The sequence below is a fragment of the Gymnoscopelus braueri genome, assembly GCF_963280865.1.
Source record: "Gymnoscopelus braueri genome assembly, chromosome: 2".
Lineage (NCBI taxonomy): Eukaryota > Metazoa > Chordata > Actinopteri > Myctophiformes > Myctophidae > Gymnoscopelus > Gymnoscopelus braueri.
The window spans coordinates 36,703,515-36,727,766 of NC_137604.1; the positions used below are offsets into that span (position 1 = coordinate 36,703,515).

Below are 24,252 nucleotides of genomic sequence, written 5' to 3' on the forward strand. Positions count from 1 at the left end.
TTAGCTTCTGAACTGTCCATAGCCCACCAATGAGATGCAAAGTGAGTATACAGAAATTGTGCCATCTTATAAGCATTAGTGATGACCAATTATATGAAGATAAGGTTGAAGGTGACGTGCTCCTTATAACTTAGTTGGGCACCAGTGTAATAAGCAAGCCTTGCCGAGCCATGAAGCCCATAGGGCAGGAGCCTATCTTCTGTTTCTACAGAGTGTGGCAGCTTGATGTACAAGTACACCCCCTGGACATGACGCTAGTATGTCGCAGGGACCAGTGTGGTGCACCAGAAATGGCTGATCTACAAGCTCACAAAGCATTGTGGTGTGACCATGCGCAACCAAGTACAACTGGTATAATTCGGTTACATTTGTAGAATGAATTAACATTGATGATTTGAGACGGTACTGAAGCTCTAATCTTTTTTTATTTCAATTGCTATTACTCTTTGGCAGTGTCCTAGCTCTTGGTTTGTTTAGTAAATTGTGCTCTTCTCATTGAGGTGGAGTGTTGAGTGTGTAAAGGGTAGTCATATTATGGAATATGCACCACGCACACACATACACACGGCGGAAACACAGAGCATGCACACAAAGTATGCCGGGGTCCAGCTACAAACCCCTCTAAACAAAAAAATTGCACCCATATTGTGCACTTAATCTAACTATCCAAAACATGCTCATATGGCAAAGTACTTGTGCACGTCTGATCACATGCAATTTCTCACAGACACGCACGCACACACGCACACACACATCAGCAATATGGCAAGGTTAGTTATTGTAAAAGTGCGGATTAGTCGCAGTTTCACAAAGTTGTTTTTATTTGCCATTTAGTATTGGGATATTTTTGCCAGTCAAAGACACTTAATTTCACAGTGCAACACAGTATGACAAACACTGACATTAGGGTCAACACATAATCTATGGGTGAGGTTTAAAAAAAAAGTCCATACAAAAACAAATTTAAAAGTGCAAAAACAACTTAACAGTCACTGAAAGTAGCATCAATCCAGATATTCTTTTTTTTGCGTTAATTGTGCGAATTTAAGTTCACTATGGAAACAAAACAAAAAATCAGTAGCAGCAAAAGAAAAAACATGGACCATTCTCTTTTTTTAAAACGTTATAACAATCACAATGACATTGCCAATCACTGTTCACTTAAGATATCAATATGGCATCAAATGGATATCAGTACAAATGTAGGCAGACGAAGACATGTACACACACTTGCGCATGCACGCAAGCGCGTGCACACACGCACGCACACACACACACTTGGTCACAGTTAACAGGTGCAAAAAGGACATTGGGGTAGGAGTCAAGTTTTTAGCATGGTACCATATCAAAACAATACATAGTTCACACACCGTTAACACAGAATGCCAAAGTAAGGGTAACACAAACAACTTCACATGCACACACACGCACGCACATACACACAAAACCTTGGGTTTGAATATATATATATACACAGTGTATATATATATATAAAAAATAGACAGATAGTAGATTCCTCTCCTTTCTGGAAAGAAATCCAATGTTAATAGCCCTAATCCTTGAATGAATGATTCCTGTGAATTATTCATTCCTGAATGAATGATTACTGTGAAGCCTACAAGACGACATTTGCCTTTTAAAGTTTTTTTTGTTTGTTTTTTGATCAGGTAGAAACTGTGATAGGAATATGTCTGACAGATGGACAGGCTCTGTGAAGCAGCACTCTGGTAACCACAAATAAGAAAAAAAAAGAAACGGAATGAAATGTAAATAAACATTGATGCGAATAGTGGATAGGATTATCCTACAGTTAGCGAAGAGTTCAGTGATGAAAGGATAATTCTAATTGAAGCCTTTTACCCCATAAAAGAAAGTTATAGATATATCTCCCAGAAATAAACAGAGTTTAGACACCTGCCTGTCCCTAACTACATACGTATATAGGAGGTCTGAAAAGTCTAAATAACAGTGCCACCCACAGTCAGTTCTATGTACTGTATATGCATCTGTATGTGTGTGTGTATACATTATGTCTGTTTGTGAGTCAAGCTATCAGTTACTCTTTAGTTTTATAGTCCCATTAAAATCTGATCAGTCCCTGTCCTCCCAACAAACTAACTGACCTCTCTATATCTCCCTACATCTCTCTTTCCCTGTCTTTGTTATACAATTGAATTCCCACTCTCTCTTTCCCTGCCTCTCTCCAATCCCGCCACTTCTCCGTCCTACTCTTCCTGGCTATAGCTGTCCCTCCCTTTCTCTCTCTCTCTCTCTGTCCCTCTCTCTATCTGTCCCTACCTGTTAGTTTTTCTGTGTCGGGTCCCTGGCTAGTTAATCTAGAGGTGTCCCCCGTCCCTCCCCCCCTCCCGCCCACCCTCCCTCTATGGACAAACATATAGGGCGTGGGGGCCGTCCGTCGGGGGGAGTGGCCAATAGCGTCCCTCTCCCCCCTCCCAGATCAGATCAGGGCAGTGCAATACACAGATGGATGAGTTTCCCATTCACCCTCCTCCAGCTGGCTCACCTACAGGGACAGATGAGGGACAAAAGAAGAGGGGAGGGCCAAAGAAAGAAAAAGGAGAGTGGTCAGGAATAAGTTCAAAGTGCATGGGGTAAACAGTTCAAAGTGCATGGGGGTGTGAGGTGGGTCTGTGGGGGTACCTCTGAGGTTTAGTTTAGTTTCACATTTAAAAAGACATTATGATAAAAAACAAAAATGTAAAAAAAACAATACTTTTATATGGAAAGGAACAAAAATCTGATGTGCCGGAAAGGCCCAAAAAAAACTGATGGGCTTGTCGAGTGGCCTTGCTATCATTAAAGCTTAGAAACGTGTCAATGAAGATATGGGGAATATATCTATAACAACAACAATAATAATAATAGTAATGAACATAGAAATGTCAATAATTATTGTAATAATACAATATTTATAGTGATAATAGTAAAGAATACTGATAATAACAATACCAATACTGATAATAACAATACTAGTACCTCTAAGGTGGGTGGGTCTAAACGCCATAACAGGCCTGAAGTCTTTCCTTCAACAGCGGTGGGAACTGTTCTGAGAACTGCTGCCAGTTCTCTTCCCCAACCTGCTCCTTAAAACCATGCAGGATCTGGGAGAGGAGGTTGAGAGGAAAAAACAGGAAATTAGGGTTTGTGATTGATGCGATTTATTGTGCCCATGTGCGTCTGAAGCCACCATCCATGAATGATTACGCATTTATCAATTGTAAAAACTATCACTCCATAAACATTCAGGGCTGTTGTGAGGTCCATCTCTCCTAAACGTGGCAGCCAGGTGGCACGGGGGGAGGCACAACTTGTTAATTATTCAAAACAGCAGCCATGGGTCTTCACGAGGGCACACTGCACAAAATAATTTCCTCTATGATGCTTTAAATGAATATCAAAGTATTCCAATGATGAACATTTTGGTGTTGTGTTGACTCATGTACATGGTGACAAATGTTATCCCATCACGGAATACTTGGTAGCCCTAGAATGTTAGCGCTGTGCCAGGTTGCTTGGATTAGCGGGTGAACTGCTGCACAAGCCAGATAAAGTTTGCGACATTATTCTGGGTTGAGGGGTTCTGCACAACACTGCAGCTGTGAAAAACTGTATGAAGGCATGGAAACAGGACCTAATTCATCACTTCTAAAATTGTGTTTGGCAAGTAGGCTGTTCAATAAGGGAAACACAATGCGCAATGCATGATTTTTGTATCTCAACCACTGTTGACCACATCAGTGATTTATGTGTAGACCACATTCTTATGACTTCCTTTAGTGCCACTTTTAGTTGGTTCTATTGGATTTTTTCTATTGGAAAAATCTCCGCGAGAAGTTTCTCTTTTTGGCCGTATTCTGTTTCCTTCATGTCATGAATTATTGGGGCGAGGCCTCTAAACCAAGAATATTTATTGGTATGATATTCAATTGTCAGTCTCCACACTTCACACGTGTTTGTGTTTATCTTGTCACCCCCTCACCTTGTAGAACATGTCCCTCAGGTCATCCTTAGGGCTCACCCAGGAGGCCACCGCATCGCAGAAAAAGATGAAGTCCTAGAGCAGATGAAGACGGTTCAAAGCGTATGAGTTTTTTTCACTTCCTGTGACATCATGCTACAATCAGATCCACCAATTAAAAGAGACCGTATGTACCTGCACTACGCCCCCTGGGTTCACACCAATCATCATGCAGATCCCACGGAAGGCAGAGTCCTTCTCCTCATTGTCTCGGATGTTGCGCAGAGAAGTGCACCTGTCAAAATGATAGCAATGACCATTTGTTAATCACCTTCACCCTAGCGTCCATCCCTATTTTGGCCAAGCCACAGTGTCACGTCGCGGTGCGACGTGTTGTGAGCTTGTAGATATTTGACAGTTTTGAACAGGTCTTAAGCGTTTAACAGCTGAACGTCACTGTATTTTGAATTAACAAGGATTAGACCGGTGCCCGCAATACCTGTACTGATGACCAGATATTATAGATTACTGGGCTTGAGGGAGCAACGATTACGAGATGCTTTTTTATTGTCATACCGTTCGTTATTGACTACGATTAGAATAATAACACTGGTTTAAGAATGCCCACGTTGCAAGCTTTGTGTAGCTCTTAAGCAAAAAGACGGCACTGCCGGTAGCTGACCGGATAGTGCGCTGACCATGTATTCACTAGGACCCAGTTCAAATCTGCCTCTGTTGTCTCTCAGTTTTCTGTCGCTGTACTATAATATATAAATTAAGCAAAAACTTCAAAAACGTAATGTTCAGAAGGAAAACAATTATCTCCTAATAGATGTTAATGGGTACTGTACATCCCCACTCCTCCCAAAAGAATGAGCGATATAGAAGAGAAAATCGAGAGGCTCTCACCAAGGTCTGATGAATTGTGGTAACAAGGGAGCAACCTCTTGAGGGCACACATAGCCAAGCCGACCAATGGTGATGGCTGAGGAAGGACACAGGGAGATAGAGGAGTCAGGGTTGCTATAGGGCATTTGTTTGGTAAGTTCAAGACAATCAAGAATACAGTTGAATTGTAAGTACTGTAGACCATTTCTAATTAATTCCAAATATGCCTTTTCTCTATACATTGCTTTATCTCTTTACACAGCATCATATCAGCAATAGAGATGAGTGTAACATCATGTATGGTACCATCGCACAGGGAACCCAACGCCTTTAAAGGCCCTGTCGGCAGGAACCATAATCACTCTGTGTGGAGTCATATTGGTTCCTGCACACTGCTCAGTGCTGGAACCATAGGAAGACTGCCACACACAACCACGTCATTACACACACACACACACACACGGCAAACCGTGCATATCACTGACGGTCACAGAAATATAATAGACAGTGGTCTTGCAGATACAAAACCATAACATACTGTAGGAACTGTGACATAAGCTAACATACTATAGAGACTTCATTGTAACCATGAGAATTACAACAATAACACAAAACATATAAAGAATTATTATATAAATATATATTTGCAATGGTGGGCATTATGATGACGATATGCATACAGTATAAAGGTACACAATGTAGTGTAATCACAAAATATACAACCATACATCCCAATGAATCAACTATGCCACACACAACGGCCATGGCCATGATAGCACAATGCACATTTAGAACGTTTTCATTTAACATTTGTTAAAAGCGCCATTTAAGTTATTGACCCCACATTCACAAATTAGTATATGTCCTAATCATGTATCAGGGATGCAGGCTATGAAAGCATGCAATGTAATTGATTGTCATCATGACAGAGGAAACAATAGCCAAGCTTACAGAGTTATGTTGAAAAATACCCCCCTTTATCCCGTTGTCTCGTTACGGAGGTGTGTGCATACACACAAACCAATTTGTTGCTGTGATTTCGTTAATAAAACCATTGCCATTTGTGTATTTTGTTAGGTTGTGGTTAGATTAAGTAAAAAGAAAAGTATGTGCGTTGGTGAGTGTGTCTGTGTGTACAAGTATAAGTACATTTCTGTGTTCTCCAGCAGGATTCAGAGAGCATGTTTCTTATCGTTACATCTTGTATGCGAGTACACATAGTTTTGCTTCCTTAACAGTGGAGCAGCAATAACAACAATAACAAAGAAACAAGAAATGTGTGTGTGTTCAGGTGTGTACTCTATAGAACTGTTTACCCACCGGTGTTTTCCAGCAGGGTCTTGGGTGTGTTGGGCCTGTTGATTATCTCCACTAGCTGATTGAGAACCACGGCAACGTACGGCTGCATCTCCACTCCTGAGTAAAACATTAAGCAAAGGGGCAGAGAGAGAAAGAGAGAGAGAGAAAGAGAGAGAGAGAGAGACATGCCATTGAACAGAGAACTTAACCCATTTAGTCATTAACACATTAACCGCCGAGACCGTAGCCCTACGGGCTGTGGTGCTTTTTCCTTTTTTTCGATTTTTTTTTTTTTTCAATTTTCCAGGGGGACCATTTTCAGTGTAACACCACCCGAAATCGACCGGAAGTGCGATCACGTTTTTTGTTTCCCGTCTGCCTTCATTCTAAGTCGTACACAAAAAACCCCTGTAAAAGCTGTACAGGACATGTAGTTTTTCATCCTCGCATTTCCCATGTTAACATAAACGATCAGAACTCAAACATGGCGGCTCCGTTTGACACGCGGTCTCGACGAGTAGACACCAGGACATGTGCCCGTTGTTTACAAACATTGGATCGGGCAATCTAAAGGATTTTAACGGGGCCTATGGCGACCTGAAAAAAACAAAAAACAACAATAAAACCTTGGCACTGGTGAGTACATTACCAAGTTTTCTGAAAAACTTGGTGCTCCCAGCTTGAAAGGTATAACAACGTATAGGTTTTCCAGGTCTAAATGTCAATAGAGTTATCACAGTGAAACCCTCAGTGCCAATTCAAGTCAGAGAGTAAAAATGTATCGACATTACACAGAGAGGAGAGAAACGTAAGAAAGTGAAGTCTTGCTGAGACTCACCCATCTGCATACAGATCTCTCCGATGGCCCAAGTAGCATTGTTGCACACAGAGATGAACTCTGGGTTGAGGTTTGTGCCCAGGATTGGCATGAACTCAGCTGCAACGTACACACACACACACACACACACATAAATATAAAACACTAGTATGTACAGGCATTTAAAATGCAGGTGATAAGGAGAGAGAGAGTGTGTGTGTGTGTGTGTGTGTGTGTGTGTGTGTGTGTGTGTGTGTGTGTGTGTGTGTGTGTGTGTGTGTGTGTGGTTTTACCAATGCAGGGTTTGACATGAGGAAAGCAGGCCTTTGTTAGGTCACCCAGTAGAGCAAATGAGCTCTGTCTTACTTCTGGCATTGTATCCTAGAGAGAGAAGAGGTGTTAACAACTTAAGCTCTATATATGTTATTGTGCAATGATTAGATTAGATTCTAGAGCTGCTATTTTTGCAGTTTTTGAACATTTCTGAAAATCTGCGCCCAATATAGGGATACCAGATTAAAAGTGGTTAACACACATAACAGTCCAACTACTCTAAAATATTCCTTTCCCAGTTTTACCAGATAGTAAGCTTTTCTGTTTTGTTTTTCCTGGTGTGTCACGTTCAACGTGTGCCGACATTGTGCTGTCCAGAGATAGTCTCTCAAGCCAGACCATCTCTTCCACAATCTTTGAATGCTACAGTCTGTTATTCTGCTGTATAAAAGTTGAAAACAGGAGCAATCACCTGCTCTTCAGACCGGAAGGATATTCTTCTTCTTATTATTTTTTGGTAGCTACGGTTTGACTAATTAGGTTTCCAGTAGGCCGCATTTACGTGAATGCACAGGGGCGAAACGGAAGTGGGTGGGAGGGCGGGATATCCACTTTATTTTCTACTCATTTTCAGAGCTTCCAAAGAACGGACTGTTAGGCAGAAGCAAAAGAATCTTTGGGAGCCAACACGATTGTCTCGAGAGACTATCATATGGGCACAAAACTCACAACAGGAGCTATATCAACTATTACGAATGAAATGATGTCTGTCATTTGATCAATCCTGACGTTCTTTTGCCAGAAATAAGGAGGTGAGTGTGTTCTATAGAAAAAGAAAAATGCTTGCAAGCAGTGCTTGCTCTCTCACCGTCTCTCTCTCACTCTCTGACTTACTCTATCTTTCTGTCTCTCTCAGGCATGTGCTGTCCAAAGGCAATACGCAATTACAACTATGCTAACCAATGATAATAATTGTTTTGGGATTGCTTAAAAGTTATCTTCTACTTTGGATTGAATTAAGGAATAGCTTTACTTGCACAATGTGCTCATAAATACTTGCACAATAAGGCCCATGGTCTCTGTATTTTGTCTTCCCTTCAAATCAGATAGTGATCTACAAGCTTACAACGCGCCACAAGATCAGCTACTATGTCCCCAATTCTTTCCTTTTTTATAAAGTTATTAATTATTTCAGTCAATTCTCTTCATATCTGCCATGTGAAAATATCATTTACAAAGCCTAAAAGGCAAACAGAAATGTAATTTTAATTCATATATGTTCCAATGTTAAATGGCAAAAACGCAATTAAATCATTAAATCGCAATTATTTGTATGACAATTAAATCGTCCTGATCGTGACAGCCCTACCTGCATGCACTGGAAGAGTAGTGTCATGATGTTACTGCGAGCCACTAGTGTGTCCACGTGGCCCCCCAGCCCCTCAGCCAGGCCACTCAACAGATCCAGAGCAACGATCATGAAGTCTTTATCTGGTGCCTCGTACTGATCTGGCTGCTGGCTGTACATCTGGAGGGGGAACGGGAGAGAGGGAGAGAGACAGAGATTATAATTTTTAACCCAATTAAGCCGTGAGGCCGATTCTGCAAATGCCTTCTAAATCAGTAATTCTCTCACTTTCAAGAATTTTCAAAAAAATTCAAAAATAACAGATGTACAAGCTCGCCGCGCGGCACGAAGTGACGCACTGTGAGCTTGTACATCTGCTATTTTTTAAAAGCCAATGCAAAAATCTAAAATGACACAGACGCTTTACCGGTTTTGATGGGTTAAAGCAGGTTTTGGCAACACACTTCTCCAGCCGGAGTCAAATCGAACAGAGGACGTTGCGATTATATGATCAACACAGTAACATGTCCTGCCAAGTAAACTATATTTAACTGGCGCTTTAAACAAAACAGAATCCTCTCAAACAGCTTTGCAGAGTGTCAAGGGGGTTGGAAAATAAGGACTATCAGATTCTCAGGCCTGAGCTGGCATTCATGTGTGCAGTAGACAACCCAGTGGGTTATTTAATAGTGCTTGGATGTCATCATACGCCTGTCACTCATAAGAAAGCATGATTGTGCACACACACACGCACACGCACACGCACACACACACACACACACACACACACGTAGAGAGAGCTGGAACAAGAATAGAACAGTCTAAAAAAGGAATGGTTTGTGATATAGGGATGGGAAAGCGGACATTCAAAATAAGGCACTAAACACTGCAATTCAAACAAGCTGAGAGAGAGAATGATTGATCTATGTCCTCACCATGGCCTGGGCCAATGTCTTCTGGACCAGAGTGACACAGCGCTGGTAGACAGGCTCACAATACGGCAAGAAGCCACTCTGCAGGGCTGTCGCCACTGAGGACAGACACTCCAGCAGGGGGAACAGGTCCTTGTCCTCATCCTTGAGCTCATTCCACTTGGCGATCAGCGGAGGCATCAGCTTCTGAATGTACTCCTGAATATCAACAAACACAAAGACAGTGAGCAAAGAACAGACAGACACAAAGCAACAGTTTCTGGATGTACTCCTGAACATGTTAACACACACACATAAAGCATAGAACAGACAGACAGACAAACACACACACGAGATAACAGGAAACCAGGGAATATAATGAATGTTTTACATTTTTTCAGAACATGGGTCATATTTTACAATTAGACGTTGAAAATACCAGTGGTAGAAATTACTAGGGCAAAGGTGACCCAAGAAATCCCAGAATAGCCCTAAAAACTGGTGATCAAGGGACAAAAACTGCGCCCAAGATCGGTTTCAGAGTAGCGTGAGATTGGCGGACTAGTCTCTAAATACACACACACATACAATATTGTGCCTGCAGCTGAAGTGAAGCTGGCTGCTGCAATGTTTGTATTGGTACCTCATTAGAAGCTCCAAAAAAAGCGATCCAACATGAACAACACCCACCCCACCCAGATTAGATGGCAAAAAAGCTGCCCGTTCTACAAGATGGAAAATAGGTTGGTTTGGTGAGATGATGAGTCTCCTCCTCTTTAAAGCATGCAGCATTTGTCGAATGACTGTGTCCCTTGCCAAAAATAGCAGATCTACAAACTCACAACTCTTTGCAAGCTTGTAGATCTTATCGGCGAGCGACAACGTCTTACGATGGCGTATAAATGAAGCATTAGTGGGGTGAACAGTGCCATCCCAATCTAGAACGAATGTTAGAATGAATCTCTTGGATGCTAAAAAGGGGAGGCGAGTTGACAACAATTAATCCATGTACAGCACCTCAAACAGACCGCCAAGAGCAGATGGTGTAAAATTAGGAAATATCAATACTATAAGATGCATTTCTCAGTTAAACATGTTCATAACCCCATTTGCCCTAATTTGGGGCAGCCATAGCTGAATGGCTAGAGAGCCCGCCTGGTAAGCAGGTCGTCCCAGGTTCGATTCCCAGCCCAGGTAATGTGGTGAGGTGTCCCTGAGCAAGACACTTAACCCCCTAAACTACTCTGTACACTATGTCTCTTCTCCCCGTTTCAAACACTACATAAGAACCTTAAGAAACAGTTAAATGGTGTGTGGTGATGAGCCAAGCAGAGCCTGGCAGTATGTGTAATAATCTATCTAGCTGACCCAATCACTAAGCCTTTTATGAAGGAGAAACCGCAGATATTATGTCTTCAATTTTCTCTGTGCGTCATGACACACAATAGACTTGCCTAACCTGCTTTAACTACATTTGTTTGTTTATACAATGAAGAATTGTCAAATATCACTTCCATGTGTGGCTGTTCTTCTCAGCAGACATATCACAGGCCATGAACTTGGCATTCATATTCCTCACAGGCTCAGCTTCATCAAAGTTCAAGCTGCATGCCCAGTTTATATTATGTTCATTCTAACATTGATGAACACCAAATAATACACTTAAGTGGTCAGGTTGGGAAACCATACAGGAAGGTTAAGGTAAGTTATTCATATTTCTCCTTGTAGTTAATGTGTAATATGATCAATGAGTTTGACTGAATGAAAACAAGGCCAAACAAAGTAAATTTCCCGGGATTTCCCAGCATAATGGCTTCACTTCCCGTTCCCGAAAATGTCTCACTCTGAGCTGACCACATGAGCAAAGAATAAACACACAAACACACAGTGAGCATCAGCTTCTGGATGTTCTCCTGAACATGAAACACACACAAACAGTGAGAAAATAAACACACAGCGAGTAATGTATCCGCTTCTGATGTACTCCTGAACATGAAACACACACACACACACACACACACACACACACACACAGTGAGAAAATAAACACACAGCGAGCATGTGCTTCTGGATGTACTCCTGAACATCAGAACACACACAAACACAGTGAGCAAAGACCAGAAAGCTGTCTGTGATTTCTGAGTATTTTGAACATACTCTGGGGAGTATGCATGCACTCAGAAGGTTTCATGGTAATCTGCTGATTCGATTTTGAGATATCTTGTGTGGAAGTAGAAATTGTGGCCTAATGGTGGCACTAGAGGAAAGACCATTGGGTCCCCATCCCCAACATCAGTTGTAGGCATCATTATTAGAGCCTTAAAAGGGCCTTGGTGGTCAGCTGTTAGCTTAGCTAGCTACAATGTCCAGTACTTCAATATTGTGAGAAAAAAAACATGCAGGGAGAAATTATCTCTTCTACCCTCCACTTCAACCATTCTAAACTAGTGGATGATAGCTGACATAGTTAGCCTAACCTATACTGCAATATAACCCAACAACCAGCTAACCGGAGTCCAAGCATAATGGCTTGTTTCCTAGCAACATTTGGATCAAATTGGCTGTAGACCAAATACAGAAGCCCTGGGCCTCTGGAAGGCCATTTTTGTGGCCCTCACAACAGGAAGTAGCTATTTGCCAGAATGACTAGTTGTCCGCTGCAGTTGGGGCTTACAGGCTGGTTGAGGTGGTGTCCCACAGAGTCGGCCAGCGTTCCTATGGCGTCGTAGAGGATGAGCAGGTTCTTGTGTTGGTACTTCCCGAAGGCAAAGACCAAGGTGTCCAGGATGAAGCTCAAGTAGGGCACCAGCTCTGTGCATGCCTCCTCCTCCAGGGTGGCAAACGCACTGAGGAGAGGGAGAGCGGGAGGAGGCAGGGTGATAAGCCGATACAGGGACAGGTGGATTGGAAAAGTACTTGAAATTAAACACAAAATACAAACACACCAGATTGGTTTATAATAATGAGTAATAATACAGAAGCAATATAAACTAAATTACATGGTAATACAAAATAAAAGGTAAGAAACAAAGTATGTATAAGCCATTTGTAATTTTATAATCATAGGACAAAAACATCTCCACAAGTAAGACGCGCGAACGCGGGAAGCGAACCCAGCTCGAAAATAACAATAAGAAGAATCGAAAGGAATGAGCAATTGCAGAGAAGTGGGTGGTACAGTGAAATTAGTGAGAACAGGGCCGCCACAAGAAGGCTCCATACCGCTAGCCCCAATTTCTTTTGTCTTTTTTAAATTGTTATGTTTGTTTGAAACTAAAGGCGTTTTCAACTTGCCATCCGGCCTGAAATATGCACAAATGACATGGAATTCTTAGATATCCCAATAGCTGAACTCGTCTAGATGCTTTTAGATGTGTTATTTTTTACTGTAGCTGCTCTATTTCTCTCAGAGGAGTGTAATTAGTCACCCAGGGGCAGGCGGATTTCAGCCACACTGTAGTGCACTCACACAGGCAGTGCACACAATACTGCACACAGACAGACACACAACCCGAGCACGGTTTCATAGTAAGCTCCACTTGCGCGGAGGCGCGCCGAATGACAAACCGTTGAAAAGAAACAAATGAAAGTAAACACACACACACACACACACACACACATGCACAGCCTTACCTGCAGGCAGCTTCCTGTACCCTCTTGTTCCCATCCAGAATGCGTTTGAGCAGCTCAGTCATGAGGGGTTTGAGGTGAGAATCGGAGGGCTGGCTGACCACCCAGTGGGCGTAGCGGCTGAGGGTCCAGCAGGCAATGGAACGCACCAGCGCCTTCTTGTCACACAGACACTGAATGAGGTGGGGCATGAGCTCCGGCAGATAAGGCACCATACCCTGCATACAGCCTGGATAGAGATATGGTTACATATGAGTTCAAATCTTACTGTGTAACATCCATTTTAGTAACGCCAAGGATATTTTGGAAAGCAACCAAAATGTTGTCAGAAACTAAACAGACAAGAAATTCAGGTGTCACAAATCTCATACAGACTTGAGTTAAAAACACAACACAAGAGGGTTAAAAAATACTAAAAACATAAATAGCATAAAAAGGTTTCACAGGGAATAATCATATGTTATTGAATTGCACATAGCCAAGCCCATATATACTGTAACTGACGACTAGTAGTCCAGTGCTATAAGTCTAGCGGCTGGTCGTGGTGTTAAAGAACTGCTGTGGGGACAAAGGTTTTCTTAAACCGATCGTTCTTGCAGCGCAGAGAGATGAACAGTTCTTTGCGGCTGCTTTTCTGGCCCGCCAGGATGTTGTGGAGAGGATGACCAACATTGTCCATTATGGCCAGCATCTTAATCCATATGCATCTCTTCACAACAGTCTCCTGTGAGTCCGGCCTCAAGCACAGAGCCAGCCTTCTTCATCAGCTTGTTCAGCCGGTTAGCATCGTTGTCCATTACGCTGCCCACCCCAGCAGACTGCAGCATAGAACAGGACACTTGCAACAACAGACTGGTAAAACGTGCATCATTTTGCTACACATCGTCAAAAGACCCGAGCCTCCTCAGGAAGAAGAGCCAACCCTGCCCTCTTTTATAGACAGCATCAGTGTTCAGGGACCAGTTCAGGTTCTCATCCAGATGCACTCTCGAGTCAAAAGTACTTATAGGTCTGTACCCGCTCAATAGCTGTCCCTTGGATGTTGACAGTCTGGAGAATGGGCTTTTTCCTACGATAGTCCACCACTTAGTCTTGGCGGTGTTTATTAGGAGGCAATTCCTGTCACTCCAGTAACAGAAGGCCTTTGTCAGGTCCCAATGCTCCCTCTCCTGCCCATCCCATCAGAATATTTCTGAATAAAACAGGACTCTAATATGTATGAACTTTTAAATAAATACATTTCCAGTAATTGTGTCATTTTGCCGCAAGAGTCTGCCCCTGACACTCACATCAGGGTCAGACGCTCGTTACAAAAAAGATAGTGTTTGGAGAAGTTGTCAAAAAACACACATGTGGAATGGTTATTGTGAAGAATATACCAGTGAAAGATTATATCATTCAAAATGATGTTCGTTTAATTGAAAAGGTTACACAGTATGACTTCAAGTATAAAGGGATTTTAATTTAAAACTATGCTTAGGTTTGCTCTGATTTCCTGTTCAATTTAAACAGTCTGCAACTGTTCAGTCAAAGCTCTGTATGAACAGATATAACCCCACATGCAGAAACCCTTCTCCACATGAGCTGGTAAGAGTAAATCCCTAGCTTTTGCAAGGCCCAATGAGCAGCAGCTATGTCTCACCTTCAGCAATAGCCCCGAGCACGAGGATGCCCGACTCCTTGATGACCCAGTCAGGGTGGAAGAGCAGGCCCTTGAGCAGAGGCAGGAGGTGGGGAAGCAGATCATCACGGAAAACGTTGGCTAACACATCCAGTGCTGCTGCCGAACACTTCCCTACAGGGAGGAGGGAGAAGCACTTAGTTAGCGCTGCATAAATAATTGCTGACAAAAGCGTATTGCTACTTAGCCTTCCATAGTTAATGCCTTGGGAGTATTAAAACCTCGCATGTGGACTGTAGTCGACATCTACAATATATAATATCTTGATACCAGAGGCAATTAAATCATTTTGTCCTCCAAGCCATCTAGAATAATAGCCTAAAAATTGTAAACAGTTACTACCAGCCATAAATATTTCATGATATAGCTTCAGGCATTTTTACAGCATTCCAATATCCCCCAAAAAACTTTAAACAATAAGCACTCGCTCCGAGGAAATCATTCGTCAAGCACTGTTGACTTACGTAGGTTCCAGTCCGAAAGTGTGTCATCGTCGTCATCGTCATCATCGTCGATGTCCTCGCCCTCCTCACCTTCCCCTCCCTCGTGCTGCAGGGTAACGGTGCGGGACTTATGGAAGCGAGGTTTGATGTCCTGCTCGCTGTCCGGGACAGTCTCATCCTCCTCCTCTACATCCCCCTGCAAGAGAACATATGGCAGAGTGAGAACAGACAAGAGAGAGATGGATTACAGTAGCAGGTAACCCAAATAAATCCATATTTGTGGACAATAAAGCTGACAAAGAGATTTGTGTGTGGGTGAACAGTGACATTGCCCTGGGCTGCAGTCTATCAGCTGAACAACACTCTCACCTTCAGCAGAATGATGTCAATCTCAGAGTACTTCATGCCATTCACCAAGATAGGGGTCAGTCTGGGAAGAGAAGACATGAAACATTGAGCAATCACTGCCTCTACTATCTGATTACTGTCAAATGAAGTCCATTCAACAGGACTAAACCACTATGTGAAATAGGCTGTCACTATCATGTTTTTTACTCAAGTTTTACTTGATGATTAATTGTCACACAAATAATGGCACCGCACTCGCTCAAGTCCTTGGTGATGCACGAGCCGAGTTTGAAGTCCGTCGGTCCCATTTATGCACATGACCATATATGTGCATAGCGGTCTGATCTGGACAACCGGATCTCCATATATGCCTATATATGGGCATATAGGGTTTGTTTATGGTTATGTCTGAGTCAGAGTGACGTGGCCGTGGTCCTCCTGCCTATATATGGGCGTATTGGGTTTGATTATGGTTATATCTGAGTCAGAGGTCCGTCCGCCCGCACACCCTCCCGATTTTAATATAGGATGTTTGAAAATGTTTTAACATTTTTCAACATGGAAACGATTATGCAAAATAAATGCGATTATCTCAAATAATCGCGATTAGGCAATTATATAATAATTGTGACAGGCCTAATAAACCATTCAATAGGACTAAACCACAGCCTGGAGGTACTTACTGCACCAGGTGTCCAGACAGTGCTTCTTTACAGATGGGTTGCTCTGCCAGGGTGAGCCAGAACTCACACGCCTCCAGAGCCACATTCTCATCTGGGTCCTGGGTCCTCTGCAGCATGTACTGGTGGGAGACAAACAACATGTGAACATTACGAAAATGGAGATTACAGTGATGGCTAAAATGATGTTCCCAATTATTTTTGCTGGACTGTGTTCATAAATAATCTATAATCTATAACAACATCTCAACTACTTTCAACTATACAGTATAGTGGGCTTCCTAAATGTAATTAAATGTTTCAAAATGACCAATGTTAATATTCTAAAATTGCGCAAAATAAGTATGTACAACTCAAAAACAGTGAGGTCTACCGCATAACTAAGGCTAAAGACATTTGCCACTTATGCTTTATTGAGATAGAAGTAAAGAGACAAAAGCAGTGGTGATGGGGAGGATTTACAAAACACAACCACCCTGCCTGTGAGGTGGGAATCAACCCCTGGGGTTTGACCCCATTGCGGGTCAGTGCAATCAGCACATGGAACTCATTGAGCTATGCATGATCTCCGTCATGTGATTTCACGCTGGTGCAGCTACATCCAAGTTCCATGTGTATTTGTCCTCACCTGTATGATGCTGTGCATGTGTGGGATGAGGCGGTCGATGCGGACCTCCAGGAGCATCACCAGAGCCCTGCAAACGTTCTTCCTCACCTCGCAGTCCTCGTCCCCGGCCAGCGCAAACAGGCTCTGAAGGGGTACAAGGCAGTTAAGTAGGGTGAGATAAAGAGGAAGGATGGATGGAAGTGGCAATATTAATAAAGATGACATCACAGTCAATAAACAGTGATATGCTTGGTGTCCAGAAAATGTGTCCGACACGCACAGAGACCAGCTGAATCTTGCAAACCACTGATGCTCAAACAAGGGGGGAGGGGGGGGGGGGGTTGACGGAGGTCACCTCTCACCTCAATGAAGGTATCAATGTTATCCATCAGAGCCTGAGCTCGGCCAATGATAAACTGGTTCACACACGCTATAGCATGAGACCTGAGAGAGAGACAAATAAAATGGGATCTAAAAGATGACTTTAACAAAGGGGGACACATAGGGTGAGGGTTGCTGAGGAGGAGAACAGAGACACAGAGCATGAATGAGTCTTTCACTGACCTGATCTTGGGGCTGCAGTGTTTAAAGAACTGGAGGAACTTGGGGATCATGACGTTGAGGGGCCTGTTGAGAGCATCACTGTCCAGCAGCTCCGACGAATCCTCACAGATCTTCTGCAGCGCTCCGAAAGAGCCCTGAAGGACAGACACATGGTCACGCCGGTGCACATATAGACACACACACACAGTTAAACCACAGGCGGTAACAGCTGAGATAAATTTGTCATGTCATACAGTACGGAGGTCAAGGCTGCATTTGAAAGGCATTGTGCACGTCACGTGTGAGAGCATGTCTGACCTCGCAGGTATTATAGTCCTCTGAATTCAGCAGGTTACAGAGCTGGGGCAGAAGCTCTGGCCAGGTCTGCAGCTCTCCTTTCGACGCAATCGTTGTGATTAGGATGCCTAGACAGCCGAGAGAGACATGGAGGGAACACAGTCTAATCAGAGAATAAAACTAAAAGGATCAATAGGTTAGCTAAAAAAACATTTTTTTTATCCCTCTTTTTAAACAATTGCCTATAATGACATTACCGAAATAGGGATGCCGGGTTGAAAGGGGTTAAACAATTGCCTATAATAACATTCCCAAAATAGGGATAACGGGTTGAAAGGGGTTAAATCTCTTGGGAGAAAAAAAATCATCCCATTACTTCCACAGCCACCTACGTGTTCTGACTCACACTAGCTGAAAATCTCTCGCTCTATCTCTCATATAAAGCACGCACCAATTGTAGCTCTGATAAGCGCAGAGGGGTCTCCGATGTTATTGAGGCATTCCCGTTTGATGAACTCAGCCACAGTGGGAGGGAAGTTCTGGTAATGAGCCTTCACATTGTTTTTCAGTATCAGGCCACTCAAGGAACGCGTGGGCTCATCTAGAGATGGGAACGCAGCAGAAGAGACACATTAGTAAGGAGAAAACTGTGAAAATAGGAGGCAGAATGATTTAGGGCAACAAATACCAGAGTCAGTAAGGGTAAATTGCAATTTCAGTTATTTCTTTTTTATATATCTACGTACAGTATACATTACATACCCTCAGATTTTAGGCTTGTGAGGACAAAGATGAGATAGTTGTTGAAGTCCGGAAACTGGTTTAGTTGTTCCAGTTTCTGCAGGCTCTGTTAAGGAATTCAACCAACTACAGGTAAATGGGCCACATGGCTCGGGAATCGGTTCCCGAGGCTAATTACTTACGTGAAAATGGCAAAAACCATTAGGCCTGCACACCCACATAATATGTCCTTGTCTCACACACACAGCGAGCGTGGAAGACTTATAGACATTCACACAGACACACCAGCTGGGCTGATACAAGCCGCAAATGGCAACACTCCCAGACAGTTTTTATTATTGTCTCACGTAAAGACACATGCTTCACACTTATGCTGGGCAGACCAGCACTATCTTTGCAAGACACTTTGCACCCACGCACACTGCTGAAAAGATACTTCCTGTACAGCTCTCTGTGTTGCAGTGTCTGGGGATTGGGAGTCCTTCAGGAGCTGAAGAACTTGCTGCAGACCCTGCTCATCTGGCTGCCACTCCATCCTACATCACACAGACACACAATGACTTGTGAAACAGACACAATCGGAACTCTCCTCCAGCTCGAAATGCATTGATTGATTGAATACTTTATTTACAGTTAGCAAATGGTACGATTATACAATGATGCAGCTAAAAGGATGACACATAAGGACTTGTTTCCATTGTGGTCCTGTGTATACCAGTACAGAAACAGAATCTATCTATAGCAATGGTTCTCCAACTTTTACATTTCAAGGTCTCCCCTTCACTCTGACAGTATACAAATGGAACCAAATGGACCGGTTGTAACGGTACATTTAGACTCCCCAAAAGGAACCCTGAGAGTCCCTGAAATCCACTTTGAGAAACACTGATCTATAGTATGTTACAGTATTGTCATTGTCATTACAACCTAACGAGCAGAAAATCAGCATCAAGTCAGTAGACTTTTGTCAACAACGGATCGGGTGTGTATTAAGCAGATGCTGCATCATGTTCGCAACTCAGCGGAGCATAATAAAACAAACGCGCTCATATGAACGATACGCTGTGTTTATGTTTGCTTCTCCAGTCCCTTGATAAGCTGGCTTTACTAGCTTTAACACAATGACGACGACCGACGCCAATCTGGGCCCTGCACACGGCCTCTCCAAACATGACACACATTCAGCTAACGAATAGCATAGCTATACGCTAGTTAAGGTTAGCACCACACCAATACTGACACACAAAGTGAATGGCTGCTGTCTATGTGTGGTAATAGGCGAACTTGCAGAAATGTTACTATGTTAGATGAAGTTGGTGATCCAAAACGAGCCAGACAAAGCAACGCCACGTACATTAACATGCATATCACGGATGATAGCTTTCATTAGCATGGCTAAATGTTGAAAGTACCGCCAAAGATTTTTACCTGGTCGCAGCGATTTGTCAGATGTGTAATATCCTAGTATACGTTCGATTGTAGTGTAGTTCCGCTGTGGTCACGACCAGTGACTGGATTATAAAACACAATATAAATACAGCGGTCTGATCTCAGTTGATAACGTTGGCTCGCTAACGTTATATCAAATAAGCTAAGCTAGGTGGTGTATGTGTGACAGAGATTGCATGCATTGCAATCAAGCCGGGTGATCGTTGGTCATATTCGGCTTCCGTAGTAACGTTAGGTACAGCCCAGGCTGGCTGGGATCAATTCACTTTGCACGTTGCTGATCCGGTCTGGGTCTAGACAGAGCGGACACGGAAGTGGTGCGTGCACTTATGTGTGTGTATGTGCAAATTACCGGATACAGTAGGCGGGTTTTAATCTAGGAGTCATTCCACGAAACCGGTACGATTTGCGGTCCCTCTGACCTTTTTGAGTGTATTGTATCCATCGGGTCACCAAAATCAAATTTTAAAAGCTTTTTAGAATCAATTGAAATGTTACCTTGAATATTGTGTAAACGATTTACATACATTTTATCTTTATATCATAAATTATCTTGCTTTTTTCAGTAGACACCACCTATTTTGTCAATTTTTTCATGTCCCCCATGGCCTTCGATGAAAGTGGACTTGAGATATGACTATTAAAAATGTAAAAAAAATAATACATTTTGCCATTGACATACAATTGTATCCGTGCTTTATTGCTGGTCATGTTTTGTTTTTTAATAAATAGATGATTAATCATTAAAATTGCATTATATAGATCCGTCCCCCAGTCGCACTCAACCCCGTTACACAAGTCATTCCACCCTCCATAAAAATAATGAACTGGTCCTTTAGTGACATCACCAACAGGAAGTGACATTCTACAAGTCTTCTGAACAACATGCTGCAGAGAAAGGTAACTTCCCACCTTCTTTTACAATGTTTTATAGTCATTTAAACTTGCATAGTGTGGTCGTAAAGCTTAACAGCTCAACTCCGTTACATGTAATAAATATAGAAAACAATTGTTTTGGAAAATTATCTTTGTTATTTCAACAATATATTGGATTTCTTACTATCATGCATGCCATGTGGTCTCCTCTTAATCAACACAGGTAGAGTAGTGGCCATCTTGAGTAAAAAATCACAACCCCGTTACACTCAACCCCGTTATTAATTTCATCATAACAGGGTTGAGAGATTGTGACGGGGTTGTGTTTTTAACACTTTAGTTGTGAAGTTGAATATTATTTAAATTAATTATTATATTACATTAACATTCTTATACTACATGCATATTATATACTTCATAATCTATATGCTAAAGCTGGGTTTGCTGTTTTTCTTTTTTTTACAGTCATACAATAATAGCTTATCAGAATCACATCATTGGAAAAGTTTTCTATTCTTCTAAAAGTTTCTGCCTATAGAATAGCTCTGGAAGTATATTTGATTTAATTATATCAATGTAATTATCTACAGACATCTATGAGTCCAAGATGGCACCAACAACAGCAGCAGAAAGGCAGAGGCAGTACCGTGCCCGCCTAAATGCTGATCCTGCAAGGAGAGAGCAATACCTGCAGAGAGAGCGACAAAGATGGAAAAACAATGTAGAGGCTAAGGGAAAAAAAGCAATCAATGACAGCGGCACCAGCGTTTATCCTGGAGATGAAAAAGGTGGTGAAAAACTAGCCAGACCAGTCGCCTTTGCGAGTAGAACCCTCTCTCATTCCCAACTGAACTACCCCGCACACCGGCTTGAATTTCTGGCCTTGAAATGGGCAGTATGTGACAAGTTCAGCCATTGGTTGAAAGGCAGACACTTCACCACATGGACTGACAATAACCCCTTGACATACATTCTGACCAAACCCAGACTTGATGTGTGTGAACAGCGGTGGGTGGCGAAGCTCACTGCATACGACTTTGACTTGAAGTACATCCCCGGCCCAAAGAACATCGTAGCCGACGCCTTGAGCCGTGAGCCGTTTGTCCAGTCGTGTGTCAGTCATCGCCTTGTGACCGAGCCTTATACCTCGCTGTTGGACCAGGTCAGCGGCGTGAACGACAGAACCGTACAAGAGGTGTTCAGAGTGTCCAACAACTGTCAGGCTGTTGTGGATGAAGGCGGTGAGACATCGAACCCAGTGCAAGAGGCAGTTCCACCAGACACAAGATGCTCAGTCGCATCAGAGCCATCCTCAATGCTCAGTCCACTGGGGGTCTGAGTCACGTGATGGGAACAGATGCTGACTTCAATCTTCTGCAGAAGGAAGACCAGTCCACTGCACTCCCGCAGAGCCAGCTTGTCAGTCAACAAGAGAATGACAACACAATAAGCAGGGCCATGTACTTTGTACAGAGGCACAAGAGACCTACCAAGCTTGAGAGAGCTGTTGAGTCACGTAGCGTGATCAAGCTGCTGAAGCATTGGAGTAGACTCACCATACAGAATGGCATACTGTACAAGACAAAGAAAGATCCCCACATGAACAAGAAGATCTTCCACTTCATAGTGCCCAACTCCACGGTCTCCATGACACAGCGGGTCACCAAGGCCAGCACCGTACCTTGTCTCTGGTGAGGCAACGGTTCTTCTGGAGTGGCATGGAACGTGATGTTGTGTACTATGTTAAGTCCTGTCAGCGCTGCATAGTAGGGAAGACACCTGAGCCACACAGCCGTGTACCACTCAAGAACATAGTCACCTCTGAGCCTATGGAATTAGTCTGCATAGACTTTTGGACTGCTGAGCAAGGGAGCAAGTCTGTGGATGTTCTAGGCGTGACTGATCATTTCTCCAAGATGGCACACGCCTTCCCATGCAAGAATCAGACTGCCAAGCAAGTCGCTCGTCGTCTCTGGAATGACTTCTTTCTCATTTATGGTTTTCCCCGTCGTCTGCATTCGAATCAGGGAGCCAACTTTATGAGCAAGCTGATTAAGGAGCTTCTAGAGATGGCCGGGGTGCAGAAATCCCATACGACTCCGTATCACCCATGGGAAATGGTGTCACAGAGCGATTTAACAGAACGCTGGGAGATATGATCAGGTCCCTTCCCCCTCTATCCAAAGCAAAGTGGCTGCAAATGCTGCAGTTGCTCACCTTCTGCTATAACTGCATGGAGCATGAGACAACAGGGTTTGCACCGTTCTACCTTGTGTTCAAGAGAATCCCTCGTCTTCCCGTCAACGTCATGTTTCAGCATGCTCTCACCAATGACGCTGTTGTCAGCCACTCAGACTTTGTGTCCCACCTGAAGAAAGATCTACATGAGGCTGCTCAGATTGTGCAGAGGAACAGTCTCAAAGAACAGAGTCGCCATGCTAAGCTGTACAATCGCAAAGTCAAGGGCTCACCCCTCGTCGTTGGAGACAGAGTGTTGATCGCCAACAGAGGTGTGCCAGGGAAACGCAAAGTTACAGACAAGTGGGAGTCGACTCCTTATGAGGTCATGTCAGTCAAGCCTGAGATCAATGTCTACAGAGTCAAGGATTGCCTGACAGGCAGAGAGAGAGAGTCGTCCACAGGAATCTACTACTCTCTGTTAGCTTCTTGCCCCGTGATGGAAGACAGTGATGTCCGTACAGTCAACTGGCTGATGCAGGCAGGTGATGATGAAGTTCATTCAGAAGAGGATGACGACTCACTTGACCAAGGGTCTGATGTTGCCCAGTCTGACTCTCTCACAGTCTGACTTTCTCCAGCCCCTGAACAGGATGTTGTCCATTCTGCTGTTGACAGTGCGGAAGGCCCACCACAGTGCTCTGAAGACATGGTCCCCCCGGACTTTGACTGCCCGGACACAGACTTGGCCCCTCCCGAACCTGTCCATCCAGACATGTCCCCTCATGTCAATATCCCCATGGACATAGCCCCTCCTGACAGTAACCCTCCAGACAAGAGTCTGGATTAAGGGGATCATTAGATCATTAGCAAACTGCTAGTAGAACTGCTATATTACATATCATTAAGACCCTGGATTAAGAGTGTTAATACAATTCAGTTAAATTAAAATGGATGTCTATTGTTCTTCTTAAATGGTTGCATAATGAAATACAATGTTTATTGAAAATATTACATTGAATTTGAGATTAAAAACAACTATTTATGTTAAGCTGTATTTGTCTCTTCAACCCCGTTTACCACCTTCAACCCTGTTATCCTAGTCTCAACCCTGTCACGCCTATATTTTCTGTGATTATTTCTTTAATATTTTATGAAAATGTATGTAATGTTTGTTGAACTCTGTCAGAAATGTTCAGAGCAATCATAACAATACCTTGTTTAGTTAAAAGTCAGATGCTAAAGTAGATTTATGATAAAAAAG

General features: G+C 43.0%; 1 protein-coding gene across 1 annotated transcript; it reads right to left on the bottom strand.

Moving 5' to 3' along the window:
• Positions 1-2,390: 2,390 nt before the first annotated feature.
• On the bottom strand, positions 2,391-20,124 carry tnpo2b (transportin 2b). Its single transcript, XM_080452195.1, has 24 exons — positions 19,914-20,124; positions 18,922-19,021; positions 18,507-18,582; positions 18,196-18,345; positions 17,766-17,872; positions 17,469-17,602; positions 17,267-17,348; positions 16,926-17,048; positions 16,301-16,419; positions 15,639-15,699; positions 15,291-15,465; positions 14,788-14,940; positions 13,149-13,374; positions 12,190-12,361; positions 9,540-9,734; positions 8,626-8,784; positions 7,277-7,364; positions 7,005-7,103; positions 6,188-6,283; positions 4,889-4,964; positions 4,175-4,274; positions 4,001-4,075; positions 2,998-3,122; positions 2,391-2,524 (listed from the first exon to the last, which is right to left on the bottom strand). Exons 2-23 carry the CDS (start codon positions 19,018-19,020, stop codon positions 3,015-3,017), a joined length of 2,673 nt encoding a protein of 890 aa, XP_080308321.1. The 5' UTR covers position 19,021; positions 19,914-20,124; the 3' UTR covers positions 2,391-2,524; positions 2,998-3,014.
• Between the last annotated feature and the right edge of the window lie 4,128 nt (positions 20,125-24,252).